At 56.5% G+C, this 20,645-nt stretch overlaps 1 protein-coding gene across 1 annotated transcript in view; it reads right to left on the bottom strand.

Annotated features, from left to right (window-relative positions):
* Positions 1-20,645, bottom strand: part of RGL1 (ral guanine nucleotide dissociation stimulator like 1) — a 138,399-nt gene that overhangs the window by 59,034 nt on the left and 58,720 nt on the right. Inside the window, exon 4 of the mRNA XM_040985360.1 lies at positions 9,928-10,038. Coding sequence (XP_040841294.1) covers positions 9,928-10,038 — 111 coding nt within the window. The remainder of the gene's footprint in view (positions 1-9,927; positions 10,039-20,645) is intronic.

Genomic DNA, 20,645 nt, shown 5'->3' with positions numbered 1-20,645 from the left:
CTGTGGAGGGGCAGGGCTGTGGGGCTGCTGTGCTGTGGGGCTGTGGGGCTGTGGGGCTGTGGAGGGGCAGGGCTGTGGGGCTGTGGGGCTGTGGGGCTGCGGGGCTGTGGGGCTGTGGGGCTGCGGGGCTGTGGGGCAGGGCTGCAGGGGTGTGGAGCTGCGGGGCTGTGGGCCAGGGCTGTGGGGCTGCAGGGCTGTGGGGCTGCAGTGCTTTGGGGCAGCAGGGCTGTGGGGCTGCAGGGCTGTGGGGCTGCAGGGCTATGGGGCTGTGGGGCTGTAGGCAAGAGGCAGCCCCCACCTGCCTGCAGCATAACCAGGGAAAGGGGAGGTTCATGGAGCTCTCTCCACCCTGCTCCAGGCAGCCCAGGGTACTGCAGGCTCAGGAGGCAGGTAGGCCCCAGAAGGGACCACTGCAGCTAGCTATTGGAGCCTGCAGCCTTGGGTGAGCAGCAGTGACCGCACTCCCTGCCAGTGGGATGTGGTCAGCTGAGCAATTCTAGATCCAGAGTCTCCACTCTGGGCGGAGCAGACATGGCATCACAGCAGCCTGCAGGCGAAGCTGCTTGCCACTCGTGAGCTCACTCCCCCAATCTGATTCAAGGAAGGCCTGCGAGCAGCACCGCACACAAGCAACAGAAATGGATGGCAGCCACAGGCGGTGGGGAGCAGCAGCCCACAGTGCAGCGAGTGCGCCCCCTAGGCACATCCTCAGCACTGCAGGCCCTCAAGATGCTGTGTTCAACTGCATGCCATCACTGGGCCAGCATGGCTTGCACACACACGCAGCCCCTCAGCCTGCACAGGCCAAGGCTCCCACACTGCCTGGCAGCCGCCATCTGAAAGGCACAGGCCAGAGGGCACAGGGCAGTGCCTCTCGACCCCTCCCAGCTGCTTCCCTCTGCTGAGCCACAGGCTCTCCCTCCAGGGAGGACTGAAGGCTGCCCACCAAGACCCCCAGGGCTCAGAGCCCAGGGCACACTCTTATCTGGGGCAGCCAAAACTAGCACACAAACAAGTTCAACTACAAAGTAACTGCGAGAGAACTGGTTCTGAAAGCACTTCTTGTTGATGACAAACCTGCCCAGACAGCATGACTGCAACTATGTTACTGTGTCCAGCCACGCTCAGGACGCTCAGGACGGACTGAGGCAGGACAGGAGGGTTCCCACGGGACTGAGGCAGGACAAGAGGGTTCCCACGCACACCGACACCATGGTAAGACAAAGCCCTCTTTCTTTTGTGAACAAAGGGCAGGGACGGGGTGAAAGATGCATGCCCATGTGGCCCTCAGCCCCTCTGACACACGGGCCACTTGAACCTAGATGGAGGATGGGGTGGGCAGCAGAGCGGGTCAGCAAACCCCTTCCCACCGGGACTGCTGAGAGCACGCCCCGGAAGAGGCGGGTTGGCCAAGGGTGTGCAGACCTCAGAGGACCAGGGCGCACACGCAGTCACCTGGCCTAAGTACCTTGGGCCAACGAGTCCAGGCAGCAGGATGGAGCCGCGCCAGCGCACAGGGTAGGAGGCCTAGAGTGGGCCCTGCAATCATGGTAGACACGGCCAGGTCTCCTCCCTGGAAGAGATGTGTTGACTGGCAGAGCCAGCTCAGACTGGGCTCAGACTGCTTCCAAGGCGGAAACAGACTGTGGGCCTCGGATGCTAAGTCAGGATCAACCCTAAACACCGATTTGAAGCGCAGCATGAGTCTCAGGGGAACTAAGCCCTATGGCATCCCCTCTAAAAGCAACAGAGGGCTGACTCACGAGGTCAGAAGGTGAGGCACGAGCTTCCTGCTGCGTCACTGACACACGTGCCAAGCCCTCCGTGTCTCCTCCTGACTACAAAATAAGGGAACCACGTGAGCTCTAACTCAGCATCAAAGCCACATAGTGCAGAGCACAGGTCACCCTGACCAGGGGGACGGCAAGCCCCTCGGCTGTGGGCTGGGCTCTAAGTTCGTCCAGAGGCCAGTTGGAGCAGAGGAGGGCAAAGCGGCATCTGAGCACTGGCGGGAAGTCAACTAGCAAACCAGGGGTCACGATGACATCCTGGTGATGGGGACGGCGTGTGCAGGTCACTGTGCTGGCCACCGTGCTGAGGATTCCACCCTCAGAAGAGGACCACCAAGGAGCTGCGGGTCCTGGGTCCTGGGTCACAGGGAGGGGTGACCCAGGGAGAGCACTCAGTGCCAGGGCTGCAGTCAGGCCTCTGGACATGGCAGGGCAATGCCCCACCCCACACCTCATCCATGTCCCTCATCCCCAAGGCCCACCTCACACCTCTAACAGATCCGGGGGAATGATGCTCTACATCTTGGTGGATGAAGATGCCGAATCACGTCCATGCCGAATCAAGGCCTTGAGGCAGCTCATGGCCGCCTGCAGCAGCTGCCTCTGAGCTGACGGGGGGTGATCACGGTTTCTGGCTTTGCCGGGAGACAAGTGCCCCCATTTGAGCCCTCTGGCACCCTGGAGTGGGCAGACAGAGGGCAGTCCATGTGTGGTGGCTACACTGACTCTGCCAGCACGTGGCACTGGGGATGGAGTACTCAGTCGTCACTCATACTGTACAGGTCCAGCCCAGGGCCACGAGCACTGCGGGGCCCCCATGCACCCAGGATGTCCTGAGACAGCGAGAACTCAAAACAGGTGGGCCAGAAGAGAGGGTTCCCACGAGTGAGAGGGAGCTCAGACCCTGCTGACTATTTCCAATGCAAAGGAATGCCAGAGGGAAGAGGAACCAAAAAAAAAGGAACTCGCAGAAGAGAAATACAAAGCAGAAAGAAAGCAGCTGTGCCACACCCACGGAGCGGGACGGGCACAGACGCTGCAGGCCGTGCTCCCAGTGGGAGGGCAGAGTTTGAAGGCAGAGCTCACATCCTAGCAGGGCCAGCGCGGGCCTGAGGTTCAGGTCATGAGTTCAGGGCCCACGTCGCAGCCTGGCTTCCAACCAAGAACTGACAGCCCAGCACTTCTCTCCACAGCAAAGCAAAGGCACCACACAAAGAATGAAGGAGATGATTCAAAGAATGAATGATGGTTTTTATGCAAGACCCTCCCTGGGATTCAGGAAGTGACAGCAGGGGCACCATGGGACCGCTTCCTGCTCTCCACAGAAACATCACTGGGTAAGCAGCTATCGGGAAGCAAAGCAAAAAGGCAAGATTGTTCTGAGGCTGAGCAAGAGCAGCAGAACCTGTGCCCAGTGTGTGCCCAGCATGTGTCCATCATGTGCGCAGTGTGTACCCAACACATGCCCAGTGCATGCCCTGTGTGTGCGCAATGGGAGGAGATGGACAGGTCAGGCCTCAGGCTCAGAGACGGGAACCACAGACGGGTTTACATACACAAAGGCCCTCTGCACACAGAGACTCGGGGTTCTCACAGATGCCACCAGCAGAAAAACGCAGGGACCCCCACTTCACATCTCAGGAGCAGGTCAGCGCAGTCCTGGTCTGGGGCTCAGGTATCACATAAAGAAGCAGCAAACATCCTGCTGAGACATTTACCTTCCTCTTATCTCCCACAGTGTAAGTCAGACTTGACACTGATGGCGCAACTACAGTCTGTCAGCGTATGAAGCAACGCTCCACTCAGACCAGCGTAATGCTTAGCATGCAACTTGAAACAAACTGTGTCCCTCCCTCCCACTTTTCCACCAGAAACAGCAAATGTGTAAGATGGAATATGATCTCCTGCTAAGTGCTAGAGCCGGGGACACTGCCCCCACCCACGGCAGAGCCGGGGACACTGCCCCCACCCACGGCAGAGCTGGGGACACTGCCCCCATGCATGGCAGAGCTGGGGACACCGCCCCCATGCACGGCAGAGCCGGGGACACTGCCCCCACCCACGGCAGAGCCGGGGACACTGCCCCCACGCACGGCAGAGCCGGGGACACTGCCCCCACCCACGGCAGAGCCGGGGACACTGCCCCCACCCACGGCAGAGCCGGGGACACTGCCCCATGCACGGCAGAGCCGGGGACACTGCCCCCACCCACGGCAGAGCCGGGGACACTGCCCCCACCCACGGCAGAGCCGGGGACACCGCCCCCATGCACGGCAGAGCCGGGGACACTGCCCCCACGCACGGCAGAGCCGGGGACACTGCCCCCATGCACGGCAGAGCCGGGGACACTGCCCCCACCCATGGCAGAGCCGTGCCCTCTCAGAGCAGGTAAGGTGGCTGGCAGGAGCATGCAGTACAAGCTGCTGATTCTCTTAGGTGGAAAGTATGGGCTGCATATGCCCAAGCATCAGGGTGCAGTGGGGTACAGCTCAAGCCAGGACCTCACCCAGCAGCTCAAGTGCTCACGCTAACCACACCAGCCAGGCCTGACACATCCCGGTCAAGGGCAGGGCCTAGGCACAGTGCCCAGCAGGGCGGCAGAGATGAGCTCCGTGGTGGAGACTCTGGAGGTGCATCTTTTGCTGCCCCTCTGCCCAGGGGCTCCTGCTGGAAACACCCAGCTCCCATGGAGGCTGCAGTGGACAAGATCCAGTGGCTCTGGGCCTGGGTGGCTTCACGGAGCCGCTTGTGAAACACAAAAGCTCACATTATGGACCGAGAACATAGCTGTGCCCAGAGCGCCCCACACCTGCCACATACTCCAGGCCTGATAAATCCAATTCCGTCCTTCAGAGAAAACCAACCAATTCTAGCCTCACAGGCAGCAGCGACCAAAATCACAGCCATGTGTGGCTGGCACCCAACTATGGGCAGCGGCCAGCAAGAGGGCTGCGGAGGCCTTGCTGCCCTGCACAGTGCTGGGCTGGATGCCTTCTGCTCACAGGCAGCCAGAAATGAGCAGCCCAATAGAGCTGGGGACCTGAGAAGCCACAGGTACCTCCCGCCCCGGCCAGGACCCTGCAAGCCTGGCTCTTCTGCATGGTTGAGCAAGTGCAGGAGGCACACAGCACTGTACACGTCCCCGAAGCCGGAGGCTCCTACTAGGACACCCCCTCACCCACACCTGCCTGTCCAGCCTCTTGCCTCGGTTCCCAGTGTCCACCATGTCCACCCAGGACAAAGAACCTGACCAGGGACCCAAACTACCGCCTCCCCACAGCTCCAGTCCAACCCTAGAACAGCACAGCAGTGGGCATCTCAGACATGGGACTGGCTGGGCCCCCAAGCATCAGGGCCACACTTGCAGGCCACTCCACTCTCCTTCCCTGCTCCACAGGCACCAGCGCTTACTCTGCAAAATGAACGGTGGGAACGTCAGTGTTCAACTTCGTGTCTTTTGCCCGTTTTTACATGAAACCTGTCACTGTAAGGTAAGGCCTGCCAGGGCGTCATCTGGCTTTTCTTCTTCCTAAAGTTAGAACCTGCAGAGTTTTTCTTCCTTTTGGATTTCACAAAGAATGAAATCTATCCAGAACATCCATTTGCTCAGTGGAGGAAGTGAGTGCCCCCGTCCACGCCACGTGTGCTTGCTGGAAGACACACACTTCACACCCAACCAGGGGAGACGGCCATACCACACGTGCAGCAGGCTGGCATCCTGGCTGCTCTACTTCCCACCCAGCTCCCTGCTGAGGCACCTGGGAGGCAGCAGGAGAGACCCTGCGGCTTGGTTCATGCATGTGGAAGACCTGGGAGAAGCGCTTGACGTTGGCCTCGGCTGTGCTCAGCCTTTGGGAATGAGTGTGTAAATGGCAGCGTGTGCCCTCTAACTCTCGAGGCCTGCTGCACGCTGCAGACGCGGCCCCGGCAGAACTCTCAGCAGCGAAAGGGTCCAACAGAACTGCACCGCAGAGAACTGCAGCTACCGAGGGGCAGCCACTGCATTAGTGCATTAATTAGCTTAGAATCATGCTCCTAACACTGACGTGAAAATATACCTTGGCTTACTACAGATGCTTCCTAACTTTTGGGATGTACATCTAAAATCTGAATTAAACATTCCAACATAAATGCATACTACAACCCACGGTGCCTCCAGGGCCCAGCTCCTGGCAGCTGCAGCCTCGGGGCTTTTTAACTCGTGCAGTGCCGGTCCGCCCCCACGGGCAGTCAGGCAGGCACGCGGTGCCTCTCGGATCTCCAAGGTGCTGGAAGTGTTTCTGTCTGCCCCGCTCGGAGCTGCTGCGTCTCAGCGCACGGAGAGCCCTGTGAGCATTACCCGATTGTCACACCCACAGCCACACCCACCGCTCGACAAGCAGGTAGTCTCATGCCAACTTCACTCTAAATGAGACACAACTTCCTATTCACCAAGACAAGGGTAGTCTCTCAAAGAGGAAGGGATTTTGACCATTTCAGCAAAGCTCTACTAAGGTTGTGCCGTCAGGATGGCCACGTGTGCGTGTCCACAGTCTAGTGGGAGACACAAATCAGCAATCCCAACACTGTGGTAAGTGTGTACAGGGAGTCTCCAAGGGCGCGTGAACATGGTCAGAGGCTCTGCCCCCAGAGCTGGACAGCAGCGGTGCTTCTCTCAGTGAGGGCAGCCACGCCGCTGAGATGCCAGGTGGGGTCAGCCCCCGTGGTGCAGCCAGGGAGTGGCTGGCGGTCAACTTCTCAGACCAGTCAGGTCTTAGCGTCGCACTCGCCTAATTCCAGACCAGCTTCTCAAACAGATGTGCAGTTTCTTTAACTTCTAAACATCTGTTGTCTTCCACCCATCTCATTCTCCTCCCCGTCTCCCGCCCACGCAGCCGCTGCAGCGTCACCAGGAGCCAACCTGGCCGACAGTGTGATAACCCCGGAGGTGCAGGAGGGGGGCATGGCGGCCCCTGCACCAGGGCACACAGAGATGTCACCTGACTGCCTGCTCACCGTCCACTCCCTGCAGCCTCGCAGCGCTGACCCAGCCCGGCAACCTGGGACATGGACGCCCTCTCCTCCACTTATCTTATCTGAGCGCCAACACATTCCTTCTGCCGAGTCAGTGGATTCCGGAGCCAGCGGGCTCTGTGCAGGACAGTCTTCCTCTCTGACCCCTGAATTTGGCCCTAGAGTGCAGGCATGGGGTCCCACCCAACGCAACGTGTCCAGCTTCAGGGCACAGCCCCACGGCTGGCCAGCTTTGCTCACTGCTCCCAAACCCACTAGACACATCCTAGGAGCTGGGGACGAGGTAGCAGAAAGCATCTCACCGCCTGCCAAGACTAAGACTTCATGACTCTACACAACCAGGGTCCTTCTTCTTGAAAAACTACAATGAGGAAAAATTACTAAGCCTAAGATTAAAGAAAAAAGCCTGGTGCAGTAACCTAGTGGCTAAAGTCCTCACCTTGCATACCCTGGCATCCCATTACGATGCTGGTTTGTGTCCCAGCTGCTCTGCTTCCCATCCAGCTCCCTGCCTATAGCCTGGGAAAGCAGTCGAGGACGGCCCAAAGCCTTGGGACTCTGCACCTGCGTGGGAGACCCGGCAGAGCTCGTGGCTCTGGATCGGCTCAGATCTGGTTGTTGTGGTCATTTGGGGAGTGAAGCAGTGGATGGAACATCTTTCTCCCCAGTCTCTTCCCTGGAAATCTGCCTTTCCAATAAAAATAACTACATCTTTTTAAAAACAGATTAAAGAAAAAGGGTCAGAATTTCAGTAACAGAGACTGGCACTGTGGACGAGAGTGAGGCATCACTCACAATGCCAGCCTAGGGATCAGAGCAGCTGCTCCAGCTCTGACCCCCTGTCTGAGCACGCGCCTGGGGAAGCAACAGGAGATGGCCCACCTGCTTCAGCCCGGGGACCCACGCGGGAGACCCCGGTGGAGCTCCAGGCTCCTGGCTTTGGGGGTCATTTAAAGGAATCAGTCAGCAGAGAGAAAATGGCTCTCTCTCATTCTCTCCTCCCAACCCTGTCACTCAAACGACTAAATCATTTTTAAAAATTTTAATAATACTTGGTTTTCCCCAGTTATCAGTAACACCACAGTGCCAGTGGGCAAGACTGGTACTGCTTGTGTAAAGAGGCCAGCCCTGGGAGTTAGCTGGTAGAGTGTGTATACACACACACAAGTACATATAAAGATTGATTGATTGATTGATTGATTGATCGGACAGAAAGCAGAGCAGCCGGGACACAACTGGTACCCAGGGCATGCAAGGTGGGGACTTTAGCCACTAGGCTATCGCACCAGGCCCATTGGCATATTTTATAACCAAAGACACTGGCTTCATTTCAAAGATCAACTCAATATAAAATTGAAGGAATGAACAAAAATACCACCCAAGTGCTCTGGACTGCGTGACATTTCTGCACTTCCTCACTGGAAGCACTAGCAGGAAGAGGCAGCCACGGGACCCCCTGTGGGCATCCACTCCCCTACACGAGGGCTACGCCACGTGCCCGTGTGTGCCCTGGCCAGCAGCTTCATCTCTCTGGACAAAGACTTCCTCGGTGGAAAACAACGAACGGACATCTTCCTGCCATGCTCCTCTCGCCTCACCCCAGGACTGCTGTGGCAGAGCACTGTGGCGAGGGCACTGCAGCCCAGGAAGCTCAACGCAGAGGCCAGCAGGTCCCCAAACACAAAGGTCTACTGTCACCAGCGCTCAGGGGACACCAGTGAAGACAGGAGGAGCCATGGAGGCGAGCAGGGCCCCGAGGGCCAGGGGGCACTCACGCAGCACGCTCCGCCCATCAGAGAAGCCCTATCCTGGCAGCCTCGTCCTGGCACTGGAGAGCTACTGCGAGCAAACAGTGCTGAGAACTCGGGAACAGTCAGGCAGGAAGTGGCATGCCAGGCACAGAACTGTGACCCCCCCAAAGGCACAGGGGCCTGCAGAGCTAACCACTTCATCTCCCCAGGACCTACTCTCACTGCTGCGTCTCACTGACAAGCACGATCCTCTGGAAGGCAAGTGGCTCAGAACTCAGCACTCACCCTGCCCTAGGGAGCAGCCAAACCACATCCACACCGCGTCCCGACAAAACTCAAAGCGATGACTCGTCGGAACGCTACTTCTGCCTCCCTGCTTCCCCGGCAGGCCTGCGGCAATGGCCACGCAGATCAGGAGCCTGTCAGAGCCAGCACGCCCCTGCCCACCCCACAGCCATGGCCCGCCCTGCGGACCGCAGAGAGAAGCCAACAGGAAGCAGTGGAATGCTTCTGTCAGCAGACCCCTGACCCAGGACGGAACTCCCCGAGGCACACGTCGCCTCGGGCCGGGGCAGCTCTGTTTCCTGTCCACGCTCCTCCTCTGGACACTGACGCACACACTATATTTTCTGATCTTCCACAGCAGGGCCCATGGGGTGTGCGAGCATCACGCCCACTGGTCTCGGGACCGGGAGCACACTACCCCAACAGCTTTCCAAACCCCTCCCTGCCCTGACTGTGGTCTCTGGGCCAAGAACCCTGTCTCTCTGCTGCCCAGGCGGCGAGCCCGCTGCACAACTGCCTCCTGCTCTCTTGACTTGGGATGTGTTTAGGGTCCACCACACAATGGAAACTGACGAGATTTTCACATCTGCCCAGTGCTCAGAGTGCTGCAGGAGGAGGGGTGCTGGGCAGGGTGGCATGTGCTGCCACCAGGCACTGTTCCCAGCTAGGGCCTGCCACTCCCCCCATGTCCATTTTCCACACACCTTAGGCTGCTCCAGGAGGTTCTCAATGATTGACAGACCGAGGAAAGACACTCTGGAAAATATTTAACACAGAGACAGACCCCAGGGGCTCAGCAGACACTCCGGGAGACAAGAGGGAGAACGGAAAAGCCAAATGCCTGTGCCCAACACTGCAAACAGCCTGGAGCCCCAGCCCACAGTACTCACCCAGCCCACAGTACTCACCCTGCCCGCAGTACTCACCCAGCCTGCAGTACTCACCCAGCCCGCAGTACTCACCCTGCCCGCAGTACTCACCCGGCCCGCAGTACTCACCCAGCCTGCAGTACTCACCCAGCCTGCAGTACTCACCCAGCCCGCAGTACTCACCCAGCCCGCAGTACTCACCCAGCCCGCAGTACTCACCCCCAGCCACCGAGCCCCCTTATTGGCAGCCTGCTGAATCTGAACTCTCTTTAGGGTGACGTGGTAAACAGCTCCTTCTTCTACTTCTTCACCCCAGTCCTGGATGGAGCTCTGCCAGAAACAGGAAAAACAGAAAGAGTATTTTCCCTCTGGTAACTGCAGCCGGTCGACAGCTAAGTGCTAAAGCTCCCTCCCCGGGAGCCCCTGGTCCTGTGGGAAGACCTGCAGGTCCGCCTGCCCTACACTCAGTCCGAAGTCATACGGGTGTACTGCAAGGTCTGTTCTTCCCGGAGCAGCCACAGCTCCGTCCTGATTCACTTCCCCCCCTTAGTGGAGGAACACCAACTGATCTGCAGGAAAGTTTGTGCTTTTCCAAGTGCCTCCGCCAAGTGAGCCGGATCTTCCCGGGGACACAAACAGGCATTTCCCCGCCAGTCCTCCCTCTCCGGGCGGGGGCGGCGGGGGTGGGTGCATGGATGTTGAGTTCTCCCTTCTACAAGAGACCCCTGCGTGGCCCTAGTCCCGGGCCGCAGCTCCCTCGCTCCCACCCCAGGCCCGCGGACACCCAGGGGGCAACAGAGCCCAGGAAAGTTGGCTCCCATCCCAATCCAGCGCCCTGGGCTGCGGAGCCCAAGGACAGCAGGGGCAAGCCCTAATTACCATTTTATCCAGCCACGGCAGTCGCATTCTCAGGGATCACTCGGGGGCAAGCGTGCGGCATGATGTGCCCCGCGCTGCGGCCGCCGCGCGTGTGCCCCAGCGCCGCCCCGGTCCGGTCCCGCCCGCCGTGCGCTGCGGTCCGGCTGCGCACACATGCGCTGCCCGCGGCGGGCCGCCACAAAGGGCGCAGACTCCTCCCCGCCAGCTCCGTGATGTCAGCTCCCCTGCTAAGCCCCACGGAACAAGCACGCTGGAACGCCGGCGCTGGCGCCGGACAGGACCATGGTCTGAGGAAGAGCCCTCCCCAGGGCGCCTGAAGGGGCACACACGGGTGCCTCGCCCCCTTCGCTTCTCTGTGATCGCTGGTGAATTCAGCATAACTGAGCGGTGGCCCCAATGACAGCAGCGATCCTGGAACCAGAAAGTCCTCCATTAGGGTAAGAGTCCCTGAGTATCCCCCAGCTGAGGAGACAGCTACAGGGGCTGCACGTGGCTCAGCAGGTAAGCACTGCTTGGTCCACTTCCGCTCCTGCTAATGGACTGGCAGCAGTGGAAGATGGCCAAAGTGCTTGTGCCCTGCCTGCCTCGTGGAGAGTCAGGTAAGCTCCTGGCTCCTGGCTTCAGCTTGACTGGGCCCTGGCCATTGCTGCCACTTGGAGAGTGAACTAGCAGGAAGCTCTCTCTCCCTCCTATCCCCTCACTTCCCCTCCCTGTCTGTATCTCTTCCTCTCTTTGTAATTCTTTCAAATAGATAAATAAATCTTTACAGGGAGAAAAAGATAAGCAATGTCTTGTAAGCAGAACACAAGTCTGGTCTCTTGTTAAGTTTATTCTAAGGTATTTTGTTCTTTTTGATACTATTGCACATGGAATTGCCTTCTTAGCTGCATTTTATATTGTTTCTTGTTAACGTATAAGAAGTCTTAGAAAAGTTCATGAGAATGCATACTGCGGAACGTGCCTGCATGTCACAAATTTACCTTTGAATGTCGGTGTCCCACAGACTTTCCAAACAACCCTCATGCAGAAATGCCCTGCTTTTCATAAGCTAATGTAACAGTGAAGCTCTGCTACATGTATTGCTTACAACACGGCTTTCTCTTTATACGGATAAATATCTCATTTACGGGCTAGAGACAAGGTGCGGCAAGTGTCTGTAACACTCAAGACTTCCATGAATTCAACGCTGTCAAAATCCCAACCACATTTTCAAACAAATGGACCAACAATCACCCTGAGATGTCTAGACAGGCCAACAGCACTGAAAGCAGCAACGGCTGGAGGCCTCGCACTGCCAGGCTCCAGGCGTAACCCGGGCAGAGCGGGGCTGACATACAGCAGGCTGATCTTCAGCAAGCATGCCAACGATACACAACGGAGAAACGTGCTGGGCCAAAGAATGAGGCTGGACCCTCACTGCACCTCGGACAGGAAGAGGAATAGACCTGAGCAGCTGTAACCCTAAGACCCAACACTGAACCACACTGGGACAAGGGCAAAGTGCTCTGACACTGGCCTTGATCAAGACTTCTGTACACTAAAACAACAGGTAACAGAAACAAACAAGACTCCATCTGGCCAGACAGCTCATCTGCCCGGCTCAGGAAATGCAGACAGTGCAAAAGCACGCTATGCAGTGGGAGAAGTCCAGGCAGGGGTTAACACCAGATCCACAGGAACCTCCGCAGAAAGAGCAAGAATGACCACACAAACGACTCCATGTTAAACCACCAGGAAGAGGTCAGCAGCCAAGACACGTAGGAACTTCCACAGGAAGACCAAGAATAAAGACACAATGACTCCATTTTAAAACAGGCAAAGCAGGGGTGGCACTGTCTAACAAGTAAGGGCTCCGACTGGTGTCCTGGCAGCAGTTTCTGACCCCGTCCATGGTAATGCCTGGAAAAGGACAAGAGGAGTCCAAGGCCTGGGTTCCTGCCACCACTATGGACAGTGCAGATAAAACTCCTGCCTCCTGGCTTCAGCCTGGCTTAGGCCTGGCCATTGTGGCCATCCAGGGAGTGAACCAGCAGATGGAAGACCTTTCTGTGTCTTTCACACTTCCCCTCTCTCTACAGCTCCAGCATTAAACTTAATAAATAAATCTTTTTTTTTTAATGGGCAAAGGAACCATTTGCCAAAAATCATCAGGAGAGTGCTAGTGAACACCCCACCAAGAGGTCACCTGACACCGCATACTAAACAATAACAATGAAAGCAAATGTTGGTGGTGACGGAGAGAAAATGGAACCCTCTTGTGCCATGAACAGTGCACTCACTGTGGTTAGCAGGAGGGCAGTGGACAGATGGAAAGCAGAATTTTCATACAATCTAGTGAGTCCAGCCAAGGGTGTCAACCAACAGACATCTGCCCACGCATGGTCACTGCTGTGGAAACCACAAACCCAGTCCATGGGAGCGATCAGCGTGCCCACAAACCCAGTCCGTGGGAGCAATGTGAGTGCCCACAAACCCAGCACGTGGGGGCGATCGGAGTGCGCCCACAAACCCAGCACGTGGGAGCAATGTGAGTGCGACCACAAACCCAGCACGTGGGGGCGATCGGAGTACCCACAAACCCAGTCCGTGGGGGCGATCGGAGTACCCACAAACCCAGCACGTGGGAGCGATCGGAGTACCCACAAACCCAGTCCGTGGGGGCGATCGGAGTACCCACAAATCCAGCACGTGGGAGCAATGTGAGTACCCACAAACCCAGTCCGTGGGGGCGATCGGAGTACCCACAAACCCAGCACGTGGGAGCAATGTGAGTACCCACAAACCCAGCACGTGGGAGCAATGTGAGTGCACCCACAAACCCAGCACGTGGGGGCGATCGGAGTACCCACAAACCCAGTCCGTGGGAGCAATGTGAGTGTGCCCACAAACCCAGCACGTGGGAGCAATGTGAGTGCACCCACAAACCCAGTCCGTGGGAGCAATGTGAGTGCACCCACAAACCCAGCACGTGGGAGCAATGTGAGTGCACCCACAAACCCAGTCCGTGGGAGCAATGTGAGTGTGCCCACAAACCCAGCACGTGGGAGCAATGTGAGTGCACCCACAAACCCAGTCCGTGGGAGCAATGTGAGTGTGCCCACAAACCCAGCACGTGGGAGCAATGTGAGTGCGCCCACAAACCCAGCACGTGGGAGCAATGTGAGTGCGCCCACAAACCCAGCACGTGGGAGCGATCGGAGTGCCCAGGAACATGAAGGGATAAATGAAACATGCCTACACATACCATGGAATACTCCTCCAGCTTTAAAGTAAGTGAAACCCTGTCACTTGTGACCACATGGTGGACCTAGGGGACACTATGCTGAGCGACATGAACCAGCCCTGCATAGCCCTGCCCCACGGGCACCTCAGGAGCAGCAGGGGTGGCGAGTTGCTCTCAGGGTACACACAGCACACTGGACACTAGCGAGCTAGAGCTTGCACAACACTGCTCACCATCAACCAACAGCCCCCAGCGAGCAGGGAAAACGCGGCCCAAACGAGTGAGGAAGTTGCTGGGACCAGCCCTGGGTCACCACGCCTGCTGGCCCTGCACTAAGAACACAGCGTGACCAGAGAGAAAGTCTACAGGAACGTCCACCTGGAGGGACAGTCGCACCGCAATGAAAAGCAAACGTAAGAGATGAGTGTATACATTCTTCCAGATAATCTATCTAGAGGTGAAAAATCGGACCCCACTCCCTACTAATGCACCTGGGGAGGCAGAGAAGGATGGCCCAGGCGCCCTGCCACCCTCATGGGAAGCCCAGATGGAGCTCCAGGTTCTTGGTTTCAGCCTGGGCAGCATCAGCTGTTGTGGCTGATTTGCAGAGTGAATAAGTAGATGGAAAACTTAGCCTCTCCCTCTTTCCAATAAATACATAAATCTTTTTTAAAAAGTGTAGATCATATGGTTTGTATTGTCATTCTTTCATTCATTGGCCTGCATGATACTACATCTTCTGAAATTTAATCCAACCTCTGCGTGAACAGTGAAAAGTACCAAAACTATGGCCGAATGTGCATGGGTCTATGGGGCGACGTGGACCAACTCTGAAGTGCCTGGCTGAATGACACCACACTCACTAGCTGAGTTTCCTCTCACTTGTGGATGACTTGTTGCCTGCCAGCTGGACCCTCACTCTCCCCACCTTGGTCTCCCGTCTCCTTTCCACTCTTGGCTGACACAGCACCTGGTGGCGACTGTGCCGTGGATGGCAGAGGCACTGACTGGAGACGTAGCCCCATCTCCCTTCTGCCTCTTCCGTTGTTCCTGGATCTGTGGCTGCAGCTTGCTCCTTACACTTTGGTCTGGGTAATAAATAGACTGTTCTTCAGGACACAAAGTAAGGGCAATGTAATATAATGGATATTGGACTTGGGGAAAAGTACTTTAAAAAATGTGTTTCACAACATATATATCTGATAAGAGATAAATAAACTCTATTTCAGGAAATGGGCAAAGGGCCTAAGTAGATATTTTTCCAAAGAAAATGTACAAATACCCAAGAGACATGTGAAAAGATACGCAATTCTACTAAGTATTAGGGTGTTGGGGTCCGTGCAGTAGATGTGGGGGACACGAGGGGGTGAAGAGTGTTCCATTGCAGGCAGGGCCGCAAGGAACTTCCCGCAAGGAACTTCCCGCTGATCGGCAGGGCCCGCCCAGCGGATGTCTCTACAACCACCTGAATGCAACTCCACCTTCTTTTGCATGGACACTGGACCACCCTGCAGAAGAATTTTAATCCATCCTGGCATTTGCTACTGCGAGGTTAACTTTTTGCTCAGCCTGAGCTTGGAGGTCAATATCTTGCAAAAAGGGCCCTTTATCATTCCTATTGTCTTGGCTGTCCCCATTGAACCAATGCTAATCAAGGGACCTGTATTTAGGTTTTCATTCTTTCCTTGATCTTTAAGTTCTCCTTTTCTTTGTGATACAAGATTGAGTTGTAGGATAAGAATTGTAGCAGGAACTTCTAGGTACTGGCAGCAGGAACTTTTATTGTTTCTAGGTAAAACTAATGGCAGAATTATCCTTAGAAACACCCACTTGTTCATGACGTAAAAAGTCTGAGCCAGAATTTGACTGATTTTGTATAAATAAAGCGGACAGCTTTCCCGCATTGTCCATTATGATCATGAAATCCTAGTGGTCCGTCTCTTTCTTTCCTCTTGACGCCTCATCCACACACCCTTCGCGAGTTCTGAACTCAGCTGGAGCTGGACTCCAGCATTAGGGAAATACAGCCTGACTAGAGCACACCTCCCCACGGGGCTGTTAGCAAAATAAAACATCACCCGTGTTAGTGAGAGCACGGGGGGGGGGGGGGGAGACTTTGATGGTCACCCGTGTTAGTGAGAGCATGGGGGGGGACTTTGATGGTCACCCGTGTTAGTGAGAGCACAGGGGGGACTCAACGGTCACCCGTGTGTCGCGCCCACGTGTCTTATCGCCCCGCAATAAGAGGCAGACGCAAGTGAAGCCTTCTGCGGTAAAATTTATTACACGCACCAAGATGAAGAGGAAGGGGCTCCGACCCCGGCAGGCTGTCTGCTCTTATGTGCTGACTGGCCCCGCCTCTGCCGATGATAGGTCGGCGTCATGATTACGCAGGGTCCTGGGCGACCGGATTCGTCAGTCCCCAGTGTTCACATGCGGCACGCCGCAGCTCACTGCGCATGCACTAGGCGCCTGTGCAGTACTGCGAAGGCTACGTGACTCCACCAGGCACGAAGATGTGGCTTCTCCGGCCGGCGCCATTTTGGGTACGGCATGTGGCCAGTGCATACAGATGTGGCTTGCAACACCCGTGTTAGTGAGAGCATGGGGGGGAATCTGATGGTCACCCGTGTTAGTGAGAGCATAGGGGGGGACTTTGATGGTCACCCGTGTTAGTGAGAGCATGGGGGGACTTTGATGGTCACCCGTGTTAGTGAGAGCACGGGGAGTGGGAATGTCAACACATCGCTGCTCAGACACTCAGCAGAGCGGCCACTCTGGCACGCAGAAAGCAGAACGACCACATGACCGAGACATCCCACTCCCAGTGTACACTCTGAAGACTTCACATCAAGGTCTCACCACTGCCTGGATGCCATCCACCCCAAGTCCCTGCCGGCCGGAGGGCCCAAGGGCACACGCAGCCAGGAGGGAGTGCTTTCTAACCTTTTAAAAGGACAAATACCTCTAGTGACTGGACCTAGAGAACATTCGGCTAAGGCAAAAGCCCAGACCCAGAACACTCCGTACAGCCGCAGCGACCTGTGCGATCCACGACTGTGAGACCCGCAGAGGCAGGGAGAGGACGAGCACTGGCCAGGCGGAGGTGACAGTCGCAGGGCGCGGACTTTCCTGTTCTAGAAGGCGAATGCACTCCGCAGGCCTTCCGAATCGACCCGCAGCTCCCATACTGTGCCACACACCCCACGTCTCTCTCGTTCTGTGTCTCACAGAGTAATAACAACGTTCATGAGACTGGAAGGAACTCGGGAGACAGTGATATGCGGCCTTGTGATGGTGCTGGTGTCCTCACAGTAAAAACGCACATTTTACACCCCGAGCAAGAGCGTCTGGAAGAAGGCAACAAAAGCAGGGGCTGCTGGGAAGGTCAGGCCTCACCTCAAGGCCGATGTCCTCACAGGATGATGACCTGGGCTGGTCAGCAGCTGGGAGGGGCCCCTGTCCCAATGACTCCCAGGTAGAGAAGGCAGGGGCAAGGTCAGGACTGCTCTTCCACCGCCAGGCACCATCCAGCACCCCAGTCCCACCAGCCCGCAGCCATTCCCTAGGACACTGGCTGGAGAACACCACCCACTTCCAGGCAGTGGACTCTGAATGAAATGGGCTCACAAAGTGGGCCTTCAGCTACCTGCAGACCCCTTGAAAACATAGAGGGAAGGAAAGAAAAATACATCTGTTACTCTGATTCAACCAGCAGTATTAATTATTGTCAAGATGCAAGCCGTTGGTACTGGGACCTCACAATGGGCTGTCCTTGTCTTCACTCAGGGCAGCCTCTGTCATGGCCATTCCAGCCGTGGTGACCTGAGGCCAGCCAAGTCACCTCCTCCCGTGTGGACTTTCAACCCTGCCGCGCTGGATTAAAGATGAACAGCCCTCCAAACACCTCCTCAGCAGCAAACGAGCAAAATGATCTGCCCCCTTCTCAAGGAAGCACTCTAAGGAGGACCAAAGCAGCAGGTTCTGCACCTCGGCAAGCCAACGCCATTCCTCCTCCAAGGAAAGCGGCAGACTAAAGGGCCCTGCACCCAGCGTGCAGCCGGCGCAGGCGCAGGCACAGGAGCCCCTCCTTCACCAGCTCGCCACGCTTTTCTCAGTGGCAAGAGGCTGGGCACAGGGCGGCTATTTGCAGCCTCACCTAGTGAGCATTATTGCCTCAACTAATTAAAGAAAAAAGGACACACCGTCAGAAATTGTCGCCATGGCTAACAAGATCAAAACAGACAACAGTCAGCCCGGTCACCAGGCGTGCTTATGCTACGTAATAAAACAGCAGTAAAACGAGACCCAGGCGACTTGACGCCACAGAAAGCTTTGACAGAGGTTCTGGGCGGAGTCACTGGGCACCCAGCCACGCCAGGTGTTTTCAGGGCTGAGAAAACCTCCTCTGCCCCCTCATTTATAATAGAACATGGCTAAAATTCCAGACTCACCAAAACCAGTCTTCCACGGTGGCCAAGCTGAGCTGCAGGCCTCCAATGCCAGCGTGGCCAGCCCGTGGGACACAGGGACGCGACACTCCGCTCACTGGAGCAGCACGCATCAGGAGACGCCACGCCGAGCCTGCAACACAGCCCCCCGCACGATGGCTGCCACTGCGTGCTGCCTGCTGTGTCAGGGGCCTCAAGCACCAGCCCAGTGGCCACACCCTCACTTCGCATGCCCCGAATCCCACATGGTGGTTTGAGTCCCAGCTGCTTCATTTCCCATCCAGACCCCTCCCTGTTTGTGGCCTGGGAAAGCAGTCAAGGATGGCCCAAGTCCTTGGGACCCTGCACCCATGTGGGAGACCCCAACGAAGTTCGTGGCTCCTGGGTTTGGATCAGCTCAGCTGTGGCCATTGCAGCTTTTTGGGGAGCGAGAATGGAAGCTCTCCCTCTGTTTCTCTCCTCTCTGTATATATGTCTTCCCAATAAAAATAAATAAATCTTTTTTAAAAAAATAAAAGCTTCTGTATTAAAATCAAGATCCATATTTCGAGCAACTCAAGATTTTGTAGATTCAAGTCAAAACTTTATGATGCAGAGATCACAGCAGGAACCCTGAGCCCCAACACTGCTCAGGGAGCAATGCTGCTGAGGGCTGGAAAGCTGCCTCAACTCCCCTCCAGGCACGGAGTTCAGAGCCGCTGTCTCAAAGGAGCCTGCTCTCCCCTCATTCCCACCCCCCTATGTGCCTCTCAGCTGCTCAAGAGCAAAGGCCGAGTCCAGAGGCAGGCACCCGGATCCTGGTGGCCCCTTCACAGTACCTGGACTCCTGCAGCCACTGCACCTGGGGCCCGCTCCCTGCACCGGAGACCTGGGCTCCCAGTCCCTGCTTCCGGCTGTAGTGCAGCCTCGGCCACTACAAGCACATGGGTATTGAAGCAGAAGGTCGGGGAGTTCGTGTGTGTGTGTGTGTGTGTGTGTGTGTGTGTGTGTGTGTGTGTCTGCATCTACTCATCTACTTCCTTCTCAAAGAAAGACATACCTGAGAAGTCTACGTGCTGCCAAGGCATGGAACTGTGCTCAGGCAGCCTGCAATGACCTCAGCTTTTTTCATGTCCTCTACCTAGGCTCTGTTCAGTTTCCGAACCTGTCTGACTGCCTCAGTTAGAACCTCTGCAAGCTCACTCCCCTGTGTGGGCCCCCCATCCTGCCTCCCATCCCCCAGCAGGGACCCTAGCAGGCCCTCCCACACCAGGCTCCACTCTGCAGCTTTGGTACGGGCGTGATTTCATCCATAATTGCATGGCTGTTGGATAAACACCTGTGTCTCCTGTCAGGCTAAGGCGCTAGAGAGGCGGGGGTAATGTCTGCCTTTCTGCCTGAAAGGCCGGTGCAGGTGGCTCTCAGCACATCACAGACACGCAGGTAACAGGTGATAGATGACTAGGCACATCAATGATTGCTCGATAGATACATGTATGGACAGATACCACTCAAATTCAATGCTGTAGATGAACCTTAGATGCTTTCTCGGCCTTGAAGTTGCTCACAGTGTAAAGCAGAGGGACGGCATGGAGCAATGAGTGAGAAAGAGTTCACAAAGTAGAGAGGAGCAGGCGCAGAGGGACGGGGCTGTGCGAGCAGCAGAGAGGAGCAGGTGCAGAGGGACGGGGCTGTGCGAGCAGCAGAGAGGAGCAGGTGCAGAGGGACGGGGCTGTGCGAGCAGCAGAGAGGAGCAGGCGCAGAGGGACGGGGCTGTGCGAGCAGCAGAGAGGAGCAGGCGCAGAGGGACGGGGCTGTGCGAGCAGCACACAGAGAGGCTCCATAAAGCATTGTGAGGATGAGCTACTTCTAGGCAATTATGGTGCTTCCCACAGCCAGTCCACCTGTGTGGGGCTCCCATCCTGCCTCCCATCCCCCAGCAGGGCACCCGTAGCAGGCACCTTCACAGACTAAGAGAAGCCTGTTTCGGGAGGCAGACACAGCTCTTGTACCCGACAGGCCAGAACAGATGGTGCTGCTGGGTCAGCGGCCCACGAGTTGCAGGTGAATGAGCTGTGGTCAAGCTCGTAGGTTAGCACAGATGTTTTAGTTTTTTAAAAGCTGACTGAAATAACGCAATGGGTGAGCAAGGTGACCCTAACCCTTCTCCATGGGTTGGTCTGTGGCAGGGAGGGCAGAGGGGAGGCCATTACAGACTCATGCGGGGCAAATAATTACGCCTGGGACAAGTGGGACAAAGCAAGAATTTTCAAATAAGCCTTAGTGGTGTTTGGAAAATATTGAGGTCACAATGTGACCCCGGCATCATGCTGAAGGACACCGGGGTTGGTGGGAGAGATGAGCTCAGTGAGGCTGGCAGCCACAGGCACACGGACGAGTGACGA

Source organism: Ochotona curzoniae, unplaced genomic scaffold, assembly GCF_017591425.1.
Source record: "Ochotona curzoniae isolate NIBS_2020 unplaced genomic scaffold, NIBS_Ocur_1.0 contig_430, whole genome shotgun sequence".
In the NCBI taxonomy this organism is placed as follows: domain Eukaryota; kingdom Metazoa; phylum Chordata; class Mammalia; order Lagomorpha; family Ochotonidae; genus Ochotona; species Ochotona curzoniae.
Note: the sequence above shows the minus strand (reverse complement) of the source record. Positions and strands in the feature narration are given on the sequence as shown.